Raw genomic sequence first — 17,576 nt, 5'->3', positions numbered from 1 at the left:
GTTTGAATAAGAAACTGGCAAAATCGGTGTGTAAACCCTAAAAAAATCAGCTCGTTGATAAAAGTTAAACCTGGCAATAATCCTTGTTTCCTCAACCATATTATTGAAGGAACAATCCAGATAAAAATATACCTTTAACGGCAGCAAATGCCACTAACCTTTCGCCAAAAGCTGCTTTACTATCCAGTAGTAATCCATTTAAGAGCCCAATCTGCCATTTTTTTTACACATGGCATGGTTTCAGTAGCATTAATTAAAGGCTCTATGCATAAAAAAAAATAAGAGAAATTAGTCATATATAATAAATCATTTGATCGCCTGATTAGGTTAACAAATCGTAGGTTAACAAATTTCAACCAATCGTTACTCCCCCCTACAAACAAAAAACAGCTAATAGTCACAGTTGCTAGGCTTAAGCTAAAAAAATCATATTCTTTCGTAAAAAAATTTTACGAAATGTACTCTACTGATGAGTTATATTGAAGAGACGTGCCCGGTCATCTGATTAGGTTGAAAGCGTCGGCCACCAAGAAAAAAAACGATTAAATCAAAAATAGTATTTATATCATAAATTTACTTTTTAATATTTTAACTTAACTTTGACGTTTTAACTCGTTAATGCCCAGCCTTGCGGGTATCAGTACTATAATATTAATTATTAACTGTATAATTATTTACGTTTTATACTAAAAAACATTGTACATTGGTCTATGAAATAATATGTAAAACATATATTTCTACTTACCTACTTTACTTTCGGTATCAACATTCGATAATATTTCATGAACTCTTCTGGGTAGCTGCGAAGGGTCATTAACTTCACTTGAAAGTTGAAACTGACCATTATCTGGGTCTTTTTAAATTTAAGGGATGCACCCAGTGTTGTCTTTTAATTTTGCCTCGTTGCCGCTGTTCTTTGCTGAGTTCGTGTTCCTCGCATAATGCAAAAATAACACATACGACTTCAATATCATCTAATGCTTCCATATTAAAACAAAAAAAAAAATATATGAAACGAAATACAACCAAGTACCTACGAAATAAGTATTGAACAGCAGACGTCATCCACAATGGGTGGTAACAGCAGTACTAACCTATAGTATACAACAAAGTACAACGAATTGAATGGTTCAAATAGCATATGGCGCGCTTTTTATTTTTGAAAAACGCACACAAATCAACCAGTGTGAGAGCGTGGCGCGATTTTAAAACGCCGACGAATGCGTCTAATGGGTAAGGAATGCGCGTTCGTGTCTTGAAATCGCGACGTTTTTAAAACGCGGACGCGCGCGTTTGAATCGCCCAGTGTGTAATTCACTTTAATGTGCATTGAAAACGGTAATAAAAATAACAGAATTACAGAAACAAATTAGACGAGAAGTAGACGAGTTCGGATTATAAAAAAATGTATGAAGTGGAGGGGGCTAAAAAGCGTAAGGAAACCAATTTCTATCATACCAGCAAATTAATTCCAGTACAAGCTCAAATCCTAAAGTCGGATGGCACCTACATCGGAGCTTCAGTTTACAGGAGGGGAGGTGTATAACATAGTGGTAACACTGTGATATGCGTCAACAATTATATGTAGGTACCATTTTTAATATTATATAACCTTAAACAAAATTCTTACCATAATATTTTGTAATAATAATTTAATACAAAAAAAAAAAAACTCTTATTGTAATATTCTGTAAATTGTAATAACAATCTAATACCTTTATAATAAGTAAGTTATAAAAAATCGATTTTCCTTTTATAGGTGTGTATTCCTATTTATTGTATGTATTATTTTATTGTTAATCGATTGTCTTATTATTTAAAGAAGAACAAAACAAATTACATTTATTTATGAATAATTATTAAAATATTATATTATATTTGTTATGTTATTATAATACCTACTCAATTTGATTTTTCTAAACGTTAAACCGTACCGTACTATTTTACTAAGTTTGCCTTTATATGTACCTAGTTGATACCTACCAACAACTAAACACTCGTTTTTAAGTTACCTACTTATTAATATTTATAAATAATTAGGCATGATAAGTTAAAAGTATTAAAGTAATAACTAATAAGTAATAACCTTAAAATTAAATGCAATATTTACTCATAATAAAAATCAAATATTTTATAAACATTGTTGTTTTTTTATTGATAATTTCAACAAAAAATATTTATTTGATTAATAAATTCATCTATATTTTGAATATAAATCTAGGTAAGGTTTCAAATTGTAATGCGAATCGTATTCCCTTTAAACTTTTATATTTGCAGGTTTAAAATTTTCACAAAATAATGTAGGTGTATAGTATTAGTATTATCTGACTTATTTACTTAAATAATTTACTATAAGGAGATTATAATAATTATTATAATTATAATAAAAGAAATTTCACAGATCTGATGAATATCTTAACATTTGTCACTGGTGGCAAGTGATCGACGTTTTCTTCTTAGACCAATGGGATAAGGTTTCACGTCCATTCTTTCCTGAAAGTTTAAACAAAGGTAATGTAAAATATGTTATTGCCAATAATGAAAACAAACCAATTGATAACTTACAGTATAGGTACCTTTTTAGTACCTAGGTTACATTTTTATTACATACATATATACCTAATATTTAATGCCGACATTGCCAACCTATTACTTTCCGTGGACTGAATTATTATTTCATTTTATATTCCACTTGATATCGTCATCAGTATTATTAGAATAGTGAAGACAAACTTCAGAAATTATTAATATCTAACAATTGTATAAACAAGCGGTTTCCCAAGACTTCAAAATAAAAAATTTGAAATAAAAAAACATAGATTGATACCTGTTCGTTAATATAAAACAATATTACATCAGTAGTGTATCTAAGATTTTTTCAAGGGGTTGGGGGGAAGGGGTAAACAATTTGTAATAGACATTCAGTATATTATACAATATAATATTATTATATTCATATTATTAAATAATATACATGTTGTATTGTGTACAACATTTGACCCTCCCCCCCACTTTATCCCCCCGTAGATGCGCTACAGCATTACATTATATGATGATAAGTGATAACATATACCCAAATCATGGCAATTACTCAATTAAAACCCAATCGTACAATTTCATAATAGACATTTATAGTCGTACATTCGTATACTACAGCCCACACTGTAGGCCCTACAGGATATAACAGAAAGAACCGACTGATGTAATCAACTATATAACTCAGGAGCGTAATTAGGGAGGGGCTTAGGGGGATGGTTCCCCTCCCCCCAAAAAAAACTTTGTATTTACCGTTAACATTTTGATCAAAGTATTGATAATGACCATTCATGTTTGCTAAAAACTTATATCCCCTCCCAAACCAAATTCCTAATTACGCCACTGATATAACTATGAATTAACTTTTTTTTTTTTAGACATTATAATAGTTGTTATTATTATAGCTGTTCATTTAAAAAAAAAATATTTAATATTGATTAGTTCAAAACGTGTTGAATAGTTGGCTAATTACATCTGATGAATTGTAATGAATACCTATGTAATTCATTTCTGTTATATCTTGTAGTTCGACGTATGGCGTACGCTGCAGTTCTCAATACAGAAATGTACCTATTTATAAAATAAAATTTCAACACTCGCTTTCGAGATTATATAATATTTCAAATATTTAGCGTTAAATTTATACCATACTCTATACAAATCATTCTGTTTGGTGAATTTATAATTTTAACTATTACGTGCAATAGACATACAAATATATAGATATGTATTGAGGTAATGGTAAACGGCGTGCATACAGTTGCCCCGCAAAAATATTTTAAACGCCGCTGATTCCCGTAGAAAAATATCCATAGAGTTACTGCAGGTCTCGTGGGTAGGTATAATACGTTTTAAAATAAAATAATAATCAACGATGTTGTAAAGTATTGTTGCGGTACAGCGGACTTAGATTGTTGTATAGGTACTTGCCGCTACTGTTTCTTATTTATATGAGCGAGTAATAATATTATATTCGTGTTCATTCGTGCTATTAAATTTCTAAATCTCGAAACGATGGTGTTTTAATACGCCTTTGCTTGTCCGTCGTCTATTTACATTTGGTCGACGCCTCAAAGAAGGTCGCAAGTGTACGTATAATATACACTCCGTATATATATACAATATCCGTGCCCGGTAAGTTCGTTTTGTAAACATTTTATTCCATGGGGATTTACGGGTCAATTTCGAAAAAAAAAATCTAATGGCACTGTTTGACAACTTTTTACAGGACGTGCTGAGAATAGAATTCTATTCATATAGTTTAAAAGGTATATATATATATATATATAGGTACATATCATTATATAATGTATTATATTATATTATACATTTACAATACGCTTAATATGTATACAGGTTCAATTTTTTTAAAGGTAAACACTACAATTTTCTTGAAAAGTATTAACGTTTTTGACAATATCTTTCATAAATTATTTTAAGAAGTCATTACAGTACAACATTTAGCTATAGTTTTTTAAAATTATTTATAAGTGTTTAAAGTTTAGATATGTGATGCCACTCCACTCCGATTATCTGCGAACTTTAAATACTTAAAACTTATTAACTGGCTATTCGTTTGAAATTCGATTTAAAACATCAAAATTCCTGAAAAATATTTTAACTCGGAGTATGGTAATAAAAACGCGATGCAGTCATTCAAAATAGTAAAAACTTAAAGTATATATTAATGATTAAACATAGTAAATTTTTTTTTTATTTATAAGTATATAGTATATAATAGAACTTACCTATATAATAGTTTTGAAATTATATAAATAAATATTTCTAAAAATGTTAATACTTTTTGAGAATAAGTGTTAACCTTTAAAATAATTGCCTTTTACAATTTTCTGGGGTTAATACATTGTTTTTTACAACATCAGAAAAAAATTATAAAAATAAAATTGCTATTTACACAAATAAGATATAAAATCTGGTATATTTACTTTTAAAGAAATGTACCTACATTGTTGACTTATTTGTTGTTTACATTACTTATGAAGTTATAACTTGAAATTTCAACTGGATACGATTTCTCTTTTAAGTTTAATTCCAAACTATATATGAAAATAAAATAAATATTTGTATCCTCTCACAAACACGATCGACAGTAATACTTATGGATATTTAGAGTTATTAACTTCACTGTCTGTTGTCTACTAAAATATTATATTATAATATCATATGACTTAATATTAAATGGTTTATAAATGGTAGTATTAATTTATGTACTGATACATATTTTCAATTTTTAACATTATAAAAACTATCTATTTATTTTTAATTTTCTTGCTACTGTATGATTCCATTATACTACATCTATTATGGCAATCTTAAGTTTATCCTCACAAGCTCGTAAATTTACTTAAAAATTCAACTATTGCCATTGTTAAAAAATAGTCTAAATGAATAAAAACAAAAAAAACTCACATTATTTATTAGGTAGTAAGTATAGGTAACGTCACTATAATAGCAGCACCATGTATCATTTGTGAGAATCTGAGTCTAGCTACTGAGTAATAACTACCTATCGAGATACCCTACAACCCTTTATCGCTAATAAAATAAGGCCTGGAAAATCATGTAAGTGTATAATATAGATGGCTATATAACTTGAAGTTCGTGCTATATTATTTGAAATAAGTAGTGAAGTAGAAGTAGAGATTGACCATATTGCTAGGTATAAAAAATAATTAATTTGTGAGTTAAACTTACTGCTTTATTTTGTCTTTGTTGGCGTATTAATTCAAGTCGGGCTTCTTGAATTGCCTCCCAGAGCTTAGCCTCAGACATTATCTGCCTGCTGATCTCTTCGACAGCCGGTTCTGAACGAAGATCGACCAAGGTGGCCATTGATTCATCCGATCTCTTACGACCACAACCTACAGAGTTAATTAATTTAATAACTCATTTATAAAACACACGAAACTCATTATATAAAAAAATATATAAATATCATTAAAACCATGTATATAATAGTAGCCCAATTATAATTAACTAATGTAGTTCTGTTGTAAGCTTTTGGTGCACATTTGATATGTTATTCTTTTCATAATATTTAACAATTTTTAGTTACTTTTATAATGACTATTACTATTACTATGTGCGTTAATATGGAAATATATTATTATACATTATACACACAATTTCACAACGGAAAAAGTACAGAAAATACAGTTCTTTAAAGAACTGTAGACATGGGTGCAAATTTAGAATTTAAGTAACCACAGCTAGACTCCTGCAGTCGTTTTTACAATCAATCGGTGGGAAGGGGTGATAAAAAAAATATATTTGGAAAATGTAGAACAGGTTAATATTAAACGACATCGCACCGTTTTATGCACAGGTCAACTGATACGTGCAGGTAGGATGACCAAATATAATTAAAATAGGAAAATACATCGATTTCAAATCAATCAATTTTATCATTATATTAAACTATACTGTTCTGAATTTACAATGCGTGGTCATACCTATCTATATTTTACTATTTTACTGATATCATTACTAATATTTTGTTACACGATGCGTGTAAATAGATAGCAATAGGGGTCTATTGTTTTTCTATGAAAATAGTTTTTAGGTGATGATGAAGGTGCAAAAAAATAAAGAATTGCATTAGACGGTAGGTAACTGGTATGCTGTACAGTGAGGTGTCGAGTGTACCTCCTCATCATTGAGGAGTAAGTCAATATATATATTACAATAGTTTTATTTTAGTGGGTTGATTAAGACCATAATAATTATAGCGTGATTAAAAAAATAAAATAGATATTATGTTGTTTTTTAGCTAACTATTAGCAATCAACATCAATAATATTATAGTATAATGTAAACGTTTTCCTTACCTGTAAATGCGTTGCAAAATGGTTTTTTCCTCCTGATTGGTTCAGCTACCGGATTATCGTTGTCGAAATACTGTTAAAACAAATCCATATTTAATGAACTGTGATAAATATAATTAGACTAATCTACTCTTTTATTGTATGCATAATATTTTTCTGACTATTTTAAGTCAGTACATAATTATATTATAGGTATTATATTTAAATTCAGATATTATCTAAGCTAGTAAAATCGATGTATACGACCATCAAGTAATTTTTAAAATTATAATTTACAATAGGCACCTATAACAATTATTAAAGACATATATTATTTTAGTAGAATCGAAGAAGTGAAGATTTATGTTTCACATACTTGAACATTATGATGATATTAATTATTAAACTTATTTTCCCGATTAAAACAATGTTCGCAGACATAATAATTATTACCTAAAATTATAATCAAGTAAAGTAGATGCCTTTTATTGGTACAAATGAATTGTTTCGGCGCAATGTGAATGCGTGAAGTCCAAAATACAATAGTTATGAAATAAATTATGTGCATCGTTTATTATAGTCTCGAACGGCTCGCCAATTATATTATATGGTTGAAACCATCAAAATGATAACTGCATACATTATTCAGGTTATGTATAGGTAAAATAATTGTCGATTTATCGATCGCATTCCAAATAAATGGTGTATATTGTACATAGATTTGTACATTCGTAAACGCTTCAGACTGACAAATTGCTTGGGACAACATATAATAATATGTGTTTATTATGGTTTTCAAGAGTGTCCGAAAATAATGTTAGAATGTTTAATACTTGAAAACTCTTCGATAAAAATAATATAATCGAGTGCAACAGAGGTTTTACTCGACACGTATAATTTATCTATGACGTAATATTATATTATAAATATATTTTATTTGCCCTTATAGCGGAGGCATTGGTGTTTACCCAGATAGACTAACATGCAGACATCCGGAAAACCCACTACCACGTCCGTTGTTAATACGTTGTTATTGGACGTTAAACGATTAGATCAGATAAAAAACAAAACATAAATTAAAAGTATCTATGCTTATCATCGTAACCAAAGACGAACTTGTCAGATAGTGCAACATAACACGAGATGCGTTATGATTTATTGTATTAAACTATTGGTAATAATTACAAAAAAGTACCAATACAAACAATTTTTTTAATTTTGCAATTTATATTGGTACAACTCATCTGCGACCAATCCTTATTCATTGTATACGGGCATGGACATGATCACAATATTATATTATTATGTATAAATGAAAACATTCTGTACTTTTTTTAGTGAAATATAATAACATAATGATAACAAATGTTGAAAATTAAGTTTTAAGAAAAGCAATAGGTATAGGTACTGATCGATTAACAATAATTTATTATTATAATACATTGGTTTATAAAATGTCATAAAATAGTATTAATGTGTGTAATAGTTTACCCTTTTTTGCATAATGACGTCGTCGGCAAACACAGTTTGGACTAGAGATACTAGTATACTCATCCAGACGAGGGTCAGAATTGATGGATTCATGGCTGTCGATGAATGGCCTTGTGCAAACATAATTTTACAAGTTCACAAACACGTATGATAATAATTTGTTTATTGAGACATGTAAAAAAAAGTAGATAACAATAATAAAACCATTACAGACCGATATGGATTATACTCGTGTATACAATGTAAATTTTTAAAGGTAAGCACTTATTTTCTTGAAAATGATTAACGTTTTTTGAAATTTACACAATTTAAATCTTATAAAGTCATTACAAAACCATATTTTTTAAAAACATTATATTACTAATTTTATTGTTGTCATTTAAAACATTATACATAATAATAATAAAAAATACTATATTCTGAAATGACTTTAAAAAATATACGAATATATAATTATTTCAAAAAATACACATACTTTTGGATATAATGAGTGTTTAAATAAAATAAATAGTTTAGATGAGCGAATTGAAAGCTAAAATGTTTAACAAAGATAATATAAGTTAGAGTAGCTACCTACTTAGTACCTATAGACAGTGGTGGACTTTCCAGGTTGGTGATGTTGCAATATCCACCTAGGACAATGCAAACCAGGGCCTCTATTTCAAGTGATATTTTCGTGTGACAAATTGTCAAATAAGATGTTTTTAAATGTAAGATAATATTATTCGTTTCCACAAATTATTGATGTAAGAATCTAAAAGTACAAATTACATCCAATCGGAGAATCTGACCATTATTTTTTAATGCAGCCTCTTACGTTTTAAATTTCATAATAATTGTGGGTGGACTAGAGGACTAATAAGTATATAATTGGAAGGACCGATTATGCCAGTTTTTCGTGGCTGATTTATAGCCCCAGTCCACCCCCGTTACATTTAGTATATATATATATATTATATTATATACTATATACATAAAGGGAGAGTCAAATTTAGGTACTTTCAAACATTTTTATATGGTGCGTTATTATATTATTATTATTATGAGGCTTTCAGGTTGTACGACTCGTGCACAATGTACATTTTATTACTATTTACTTTTTCTATTTTTTTATTTTTTACTTATTTTATTACATATTATTATGTGTTTTATCTATTTTATATACATAAGTATTATATTACTGTACGACTATACCGTAAGAATGGGTATTTTTCAACATGAAACACTCGTTGTCTTATACATTGGGTATATTTTAATGGTTTTAATTTTTATTTATTGTACGTTTTCAGAATCCTAAAATGTCCAACGTCAAAATGATTATCCTTTAACGTTATATCAAAATTACATAGGTATTGTAAGACTAAATCTAAATTCGTGTATCCCTACTTTTATTTAAAATATGAATGGTAAATTATTTAATTGTTCGTACAATAATTTTTATAAAAATATTTATCATTTAAAAATTAGTTAGACAGCCATTACTCATTAGAAGTTAAATCCATAATAATTATTTAAATTGTACTGAAAATTATCCTGTCTGGTGGAGATATTTTTATCTCTATATGTAAATTTGTAATATTCACCACAATTCCAATCATAATATTTAATAATTTATTGTCTAAAGATTGCATATTTGTCATAATAATTAAAATAATATATATCCTTTGTTGTTTAGTTGTTTTTATCGGACAAAAACTAAATAATCAAGTTTTTCAAATTAAAAGTTTAAGTTAATTCAATTGGAAAATTTAATAATTAGTAAGATATCAAATGTTTATTTATGTACAAACATACTAAAACTATATAATATTAAGTATTTGCATTATTTAGTATTTCTTGTTATGAGAAGATTCAGTTAATGATAGCTTTATTTAGACTTAACATTTCAAAAAACATCCTTTGTATAATATATTTATAATTAAAATAAACGATAAGACATAAAATGATAAAATTGTTAATTAAATAATGACACATACATTAATTTATTAGGGACAAATATTTATTCATTAATAAAAGGTAATAAATCACATAGAAAATCTATATTTTAAATACCTACCTAATCGGATTAGTGTTTTCAAAATAATGATTGGTCGAATAATTAAAATTATTGACACGAATTAAGTCTTTTGCATTTCAATGTATATAGTATCTTCCTAGAAATCTTTGAGTGTTTAAAATGAATAATTAATTTTTTTATACAAATTACAAGACTAACTTTCTTACAAATTGTTTTATTGCGATCTCTCTATATAAATTATCCTGAAAGTTTAATTTATTCCATTAATTAATTTTATTAGATTTTTTATATTACCTACCGTAAATAATATAAAAAAATTGTTATAAAACCACTTGATTCCTTGAAAAAGATAATAATAATAAATATTTGAAAAAATAATATGTGTGTTAAACGAATTGATTTAAAAATGTAATCGATAATCAACCTTTTATTACAATCAGTTTTTAAATCATATGAAATATGTAAAATTTTACACTATTTTGGAGCCCCAAAACAAGTCTTATCCATGTATAAATTTTTTTTAGCTTTTATTGCAATAAAATATTGTGTTATTGGTGAAAACTCACTCGTTACAGAGAAAACATTCTTAGACAGTTTTCCTAACACATTACACATCACACCACAGTCATCCGGTTAGTTCACAAAAAGAGTGAAGTTTACGGTAATTGCAGCGCCATTAGTTTTGATTTTTTATATGAATAATTTTCATAAAATAACAAATCAGCCATTTCATTGTAGAAATATTATTATTCAAAACTAAAATTCATACAAATCTAGTAACCAAGTATTTATAAACTAAATTTAAATGAAAATGTCGTTTTAAAAGTTTTAAAAGTTTATAAAAGCACCTGCAGTACAGTTTTTAACGGTTTTTAATATGATTGCATTTTAAAAATAAATAAATATTTACCACTTCCCTACATGGCTATATTATATTTTAAATAATATATATATTCATCATACCTTATTCTTGTACAACATCTGCAAAATATTTAGTAAAGTGCATTTTTGAATCTCTTTTGGTGAAGAGACTACTTACCCGTACTTACATAATATTTTGGTTTTAATTTTACCAGTGAACTGCGTTTTTTCGAGGATAACCGACCCTCCTCACACACAAATGCGATGGATTATAGAATTTACAATACTATATATTAATAACAAAACGTAGGCTTGCTCAAGAGTCAGGGCGAGTGCGATGATCAATTATTATGTTCAAACAGCCGAAAAAAATCATTGGCCAGACTGATTTTTTGTTTGGTTGCAATAATTTAAATAAATTAAATACATAATAATATATGTAATTGTTTAAGTTTTTTTGAAAATCAAATCAAATGAATACAATGATATACAGCGCTAATATAATACTATATATATATAAGTATCTATGGTCAGAAAAACGCTGACAAACAATATAATATATTTATTAAGTTGTACATTATTATTATTCAGTATTCACACTACCTATACAGTATACTACATGCCTACTATAACTTATGTTTTTACATTCGTTTTACGAAAATAAAATGGCGATTTACTTAGCATAGAAAGTATTGGTGAATTAACCACTTAACTCAATTAAATCTTAATTGTTGGAATAATATAACTATAGTAGGTTGTAGGTAGGCACTTTAAAAACTATAATGTACATAGCTCGATTTTTAACCAAACATTTTGTACGAAAAATCGTTTAACAAACTACCCATATGATACAATATTACTGATTTCATCCTAATGTGAGTAATGTCTAATGTCCTATATGTTATATGGTTTGAATAAAAAAAACTACTTACAATTAGTGTACTAACTATAACTAATTATAGGTAACTAATAAATAGCTATTTAAAAATATTTTTGATATAATTAATTAATTGGTCTTAAGCTTAGCATGTATATTATTATTAAAACAATAAAATCCAAAGAATAGTCGATAAAACTGTGTAAAAATATAACTATTTAAAAAAAAAAGAATGGGAAATTTGTAATATAAATTCATATTTAGATTAAACTTAACCAAATAAAAATTAACATAATATGTGTTAGGCTTTGAGATGATTTAAATAAAACGATAGTATATAGAGTGATATCAAATTTAGAAACTAATTAAAACTTTGTAAAAAAATAATCGAATTTTGATTTTGTAATTTACATTAATTATCTGATCAACACAAATATAATATAATATAATATAATATAATATAATATAATATAATATAATATTGACAATTATACACTTTTTTATTTTATTCATCCAAATAACATAAAAATCTAAAGTTATTAGTTTAAAATCTTATTTAAAATGTATATAATGTACGCTTAAGTTATCGTTTGCATAATTTCGTTTCCTTTAAGAAGTTGATAATATTTATGTTTGATTGGGGATCCAATTCTAACTTGTAATTCTTCTCCTACATATATGCTGTGTAATTGTATTTGACTCTCGTGTTTTCATATTTGGTTAATTTTTTTTTTTATGATATTTTAACAGTAATATATAAATGGTTTAATTTTAATAAAAATAACTACTTATCATGTAATTCCCAAACCTATGCCACTATAATATAATATGTTTAGATCCTTGCAACAATGTCTTTCATTCCTTTCCAAATCATTTTTTTTTTTTAAGTACATTTTTTTCCCGGCGTGAACTTAATTATTTGTCAGTTTATAATTTCCATATGAACTTAATAATTTAGGGACAACTACTTAAAAAAAAAATGAAAATTCAGCTATGGTTCTATAAAACTGTTATTACTATAGAATATCATATTGTATTTACCTTGTAATGTATTTAAATTTAATTTGTTGAGCTGTAATACCTGGCGAAAGCAAATAATATTGAATAAAAATTATTTATAGGTATAATAAATTGGATTAATTATTTTCTCAATGTGAATATTTAATTTCATAAAATAAATCAAAATATGTTAAAATAACAATTGTACTCTACACTCATAATTAATAACAATCAGTGTTTATTTGCACGAATGCATGTATATAATTTTCGAACGCGTAGTAGGTAATTAATAAATTTCCATGATTATTATTTAATACAACATTTTATAAGTATAAGGCTTACCTGTCGCAAGTCAGATGCACATTGATCAGAAACACAAAAACAAACAATCACTGTGAGCGTGTGTAAATGTCCGTTTTTATAGGCGAAGGTTTTCGTATCGTCCGCAACGAGCGCTTATCACGATTTTCGTTATACGCGTACTGTATATAAGACGTGTGAGAATGAATGCCCACAAAACCACCCCTACATTTAGGTAATTCACCGAGCCTGATCATTGCTCACCCCACCTCATTTTCTTTAATTATCCGAAAGACTGTATTTTCAAATACCTACTTAGAATTGTTACGATATTCAAGGAGTACAACTGCATGGCTATACAACATTTTTTTTATGGTCAAGTACCACTTTTTTCACTGTTAATTGTTGGGATGTATCAAAATCAAAAACAAATAGGTAGTTACTGATTTATTGAGACGAATATCCTAAGGATATTAGACAGTCCTTCTCAAGCTATTACACGCGCGATTTCTTGATATATGAAATATATTAAGTAATTATTAATTATATTAATAGTTTTAAAAAAGAAGGTTGCATCACCATAGGACTCACTTCATACGTGATGTGGAAAATCTAAGTACTTAAAAATCAAATCTTTAAATAAACTTCAAAATTATAAAAATTATTACTTATTAGTTATTAGCAAGGGTTAAAATAAGGTGAGCATGCTTGCTAAATCACCCTGTATAGGGTATATTGTATATTAAGCTCCACCCACATTGGTAAAAATGTACGTTACGCGTTACACTTGGCATAAGTTTTTCAAACATTTTCGCCACATTCTACACACCATGTGCAGACCACCATATTCTACCATGATCCGTCGGCCATGGTTTTTTTGCGTAAATATTTGTGGGGTAGGTATTTTACATTCGACACAGAGCGTACATTTTTACCACTGTACTCGCAGTGGTTTTATATATATAGTAAAACCTTCTTATGATGGACCACCTATAATAATGTAAATATTTAATCTCATTACAACTGTCCCGTATAACGTACATCCCATATTATACTTTCGTCCTATAACTACGGAAAATTTCTTTTCAACGGAAAAATCGGTTGGTATACTGATCGATTCCGTTATGAGGAGGTTTCAACGTATACTATCAATTATGTATATATATATTTATAGTGCAAGTTTCTCAAGACTCGCGTGTAATATAGAAGATCAGTGTTGTATTAGACTATTCTTTCAGATTTCTTCGTTTCAGTTTAAAACAATAATAACAATAATAATAATAATAATAAAAAAAATAATACCCGCGAACGTCCGTGCCAAGTATAATATGCATTTACATTTTATGTAGGTTTATAGGTATTCGTATTATCGTATATAGACAATAGACATATATATTGTATACGCGCGCGAGTATCGTCCAATATGCGCACATCAATTCACCTGTCTGATACTTTCAAAATCTGAATGAATTATCGGGAAAAACAATTTCGAAATACCGGCATTTATATTGAATTATGGAAATATATATCTGTAAAATAATAATATATTACTCCTTGTAAATCTCTACACGTCGGATCGCTAGTGCTTCGCTCCTGCAGCAGCAGCCGAGAAACAATATTATTGTCACGGCTTATATTGTATATATTATAATGATAACGAACGGTTGTAATTAAATTATGTGAAGTTTGTCGTTCAATTATAATACGATATTAAATACCTACTATCGATCGGACAGTTAAAAAAACTACATCTTCGAGACTCGAGTAGCGTGAAAAGAATCACTGCAGGCACGTTATATTAACATAAAAAAAAAGCAATGATCGTTATATAAGTGGAATAGGAAATATATATTATTAAAATATTATGATAAAAAATTATCACAATTTAATTTTCATTAAAAAAGTTGGACAAATTTAGCATTTTTTTTTTTTGTCCAGAATTATATTATTATACGGATAAAACAATGAAAATCCAAACAAATGAATTCTTTTTACTTATTCAAAAAAAATAATAATGACAATACCTGTGTTTCGTGAAGTTTTCAAATGTAAACTTTAAAAAACTTAATGTGAACAAAAAAAAAACAATCCGTATTCTCGGAATTCTACGTAAATGAAAAAAAACAAACAACTTATATAGGTATTGACAGAGAAAAACACGACGGCGAAGTCCCGAGACCAATGCCGTTCGGTTGTATTTATAAAGCAAGGAACTAGTGTCAGGTATTTGGACAAAAACAAGTTAAGTGATGAACATGGACAATAATATTATAAGTATTGTATAATATACTATATAAAACCGCCAAATATGATCCGATTGAACTAACCTGTATTATACTAATATGTATTGTGTGGGGGGTTTGAAGAGCTCTTTTTAAAGTTTTTAAGGTATGAAAACTATTGTAAATACCTGTGTGTGTTAAACTTTCGTCGTGCGGGTTAGAATGTCCAACTGCGTATTTTCAGCTCATATTATAAATGCCCCTCTAATGAGAAAAAATTCCGTTAAGTTTTCGCGTGTCAAAAAAAAATTCCATTGATTCACAAACAGTTTATGCTTGACCGCTGCGTATCGTATAACAAACGATATCGTTGTGGAGGTATATGATATAAGCAAGCAAGCTAGCGTACAGCTATTAATTACAAGACGTTATTAGAAGAGTACAAGCGACAGTCGAACACTGCACATTGTCGTCTACGGTCCAAGTATTGTTCAAGAAATGAATTGTGTACACCAGAAAATCTAAGATCTATCTAGTATGATATAATCGGAACGTTTCAAATGTTAATGAACCATAATCAATCGCATATATTTTGAAATTGAAATGTATACAAATAAATATAAATCTAATAAAAATCGAATATTATTAACTAATGATGCTGGAAAGAAAATTATTTATATGATACTAATATAAGTACCAGTATACCACTATATACTGTGGCAACGAACCTTTAAGTCTATAGGCCAAGCCCTGACGATTTTTTTTTTTTAATCTGGGGCTCATTCTGAGCACTGGTGGCTTTGGTTTGCATTACAGAGGCAGTATAATAGCACTTTTAAATTTCGTATAAACAGACTTTTCAAAAAAATATATATTTTCTTGATTTCAATTTTTTTTTAATATTATAATATTAAACACGTCATCAGTTACGATAGAATAAATAATAATTAAAAAATATAAATGACAAATTAATGGTCATTATATCTGTGGAAGCCAATTCATGTAACTATATAAGTATTACAAATAAAACTAAAAAGCTTAAAGGCAAATGCGTTAAAGGGTAAATACAAGCCCAATGTAATAATGACATTTATGAATATTCATACATCATTACTTTGCAAACATTTAAGTGCATTCAAAAAGCTCTAAGAATAAAAAACTAAATACAATTTTAAATAAACTGATATTGGTGGCTTTTCTAATTAGCGAATGCATCTATTCAGCTTCATATAATTATTTAATGTTGCTAGTTTATTCTTTTTTAGTTGCAATCATCATAAAGTAATTTAATTTTTCATCGTCTATTATACTCGTATTTGTGTTTAAATAAGATTTCACTCGTTTAAAGAAACTTTCATTTGATGCAGTGGTTATTGGTAAAGGTTTTTACTAATGATATAAGTTTTAAGGTTTCAGTAAAAGCTATTCGCTTTTGTACTGGTTAATCCCCGGGGCGATGAAGAAAAAACCGCGATTTGGTTGATATCAAAAATCACTGTAGAACATTAATTTGATTTGATTTGTAATAAAATAAATAAACGGTGATACATATTTATTTTTTTACATTATAAATATTAAAATAAATTTGAATTACTTTAAACTAACTTTATACTTGGTGTTTTATCATTATAGATATTTGTGTATTATTTTGGTGTACGTCGTTTATGTAGGTCAGCTGGGATTATTTTAAATGTATACCGCACACACTGACCACCATGCACCCGTACACAAATGTCACCCCTTTTTTTAAATTCACACCAGACAATGTTAGATTAATTAATGAATATATCAACAGATAATTAAATACTTATTATACATATACAGGTACCTACTCATATGATCAAATCAAATTAGGTACCTATAATACCTAAGTGTATTTCATAACGATGCATTTCATTATCGATGTTTCTTTTGGAAGTTACACAAATCAGGCTTTCACAATTTATTTT

General features: G+C 27.7%; 1 protein-coding gene across 3 annotated transcripts; it reads right to left on the bottom strand.

Moving 5' to 3' along the window:
• Positions 1-2,251: 2,251 nt before the first annotated feature.
• LOC132946507 (cardioactive peptide) lies at positions 2,252-13,585 on the bottom strand. 3 transcript variants are annotated; one of them, XM_061016543.1, is made up of 6 exons: positions 13,448-13,489; positions 13,148-13,187; positions 8,352-8,461; positions 6,885-6,954; positions 5,752-5,918; positions 2,252-2,493 (listed from the first exon to the last, which is right to left on the bottom strand). In XM_061016543.1, exons 3-6 carry the CDS (start codon positions 8,442-8,444, stop codon positions 2,416-2,418), a joined length of 408 nt encoding a protein of 135 aa, XP_060872526.1. In that variant the 5' UTR covers positions 8,445-8,461; positions 13,148-13,187; positions 13,448-13,489; the 3' UTR covers positions 2,252-2,415. The 3 variants fall into 3 exon arrangements, with proteins under 3 accessions (XP_060872526.1, XP_060872525.1, XP_060872524.1); XM_061016542.1 differs by lacking the exon at positions 13,148-13,187 and having other exon boundaries at positions 13,448-13,585; XM_061016541.1 differs by lacking the exons at positions 13,148-13,187; positions 13,448-13,489 and having other exon boundaries at positions 8,352-8,489.
• Between the last annotated feature and the right edge of the window lie 3,991 nt (positions 13,586-17,576).

The sequence above is a fragment of the Metopolophium dirhodum genome, chromosome 6 (genome assembly GCF_019925205.1).
Source record: "Metopolophium dirhodum isolate CAU chromosome 6, ASM1992520v1, whole genome shotgun sequence".
NCBI lineage: Eukaryota > Metazoa > Arthropoda > Insecta > Hemiptera > Aphididae > Metopolophium > Metopolophium dirhodum.
This window is presented reverse-complemented; position numbering and strand designations above follow the sequence as displayed.

What these genes read in the sequence shown, in the direction of transcription:
- LOC132946507 (XM_061016541.1), bottom strand. Translation starts at nt 8,474, where the DNA reads ATGTTTGCACAAGGCCATTCATCGACAGCCATGAATCCATCAATTCTG. An exon ending in ACGTCATTATGCAAAAAAGG is followed by an intron (nt 6,955 to 8,351) that starts GTAAACTATTAC and finishes TTGTTTTAACAG; the next exon opens with TATTTCGACAACGATAATCC. An exon ending in ATTTTGCAACGCATTTACAG is followed by an intron (nt 5,919 to 6,884) that starts GTAAGGAAAACG and finishes TTAACTCTGTAG; the next exon opens with GTTGTGGTCGTAAGAGATCG.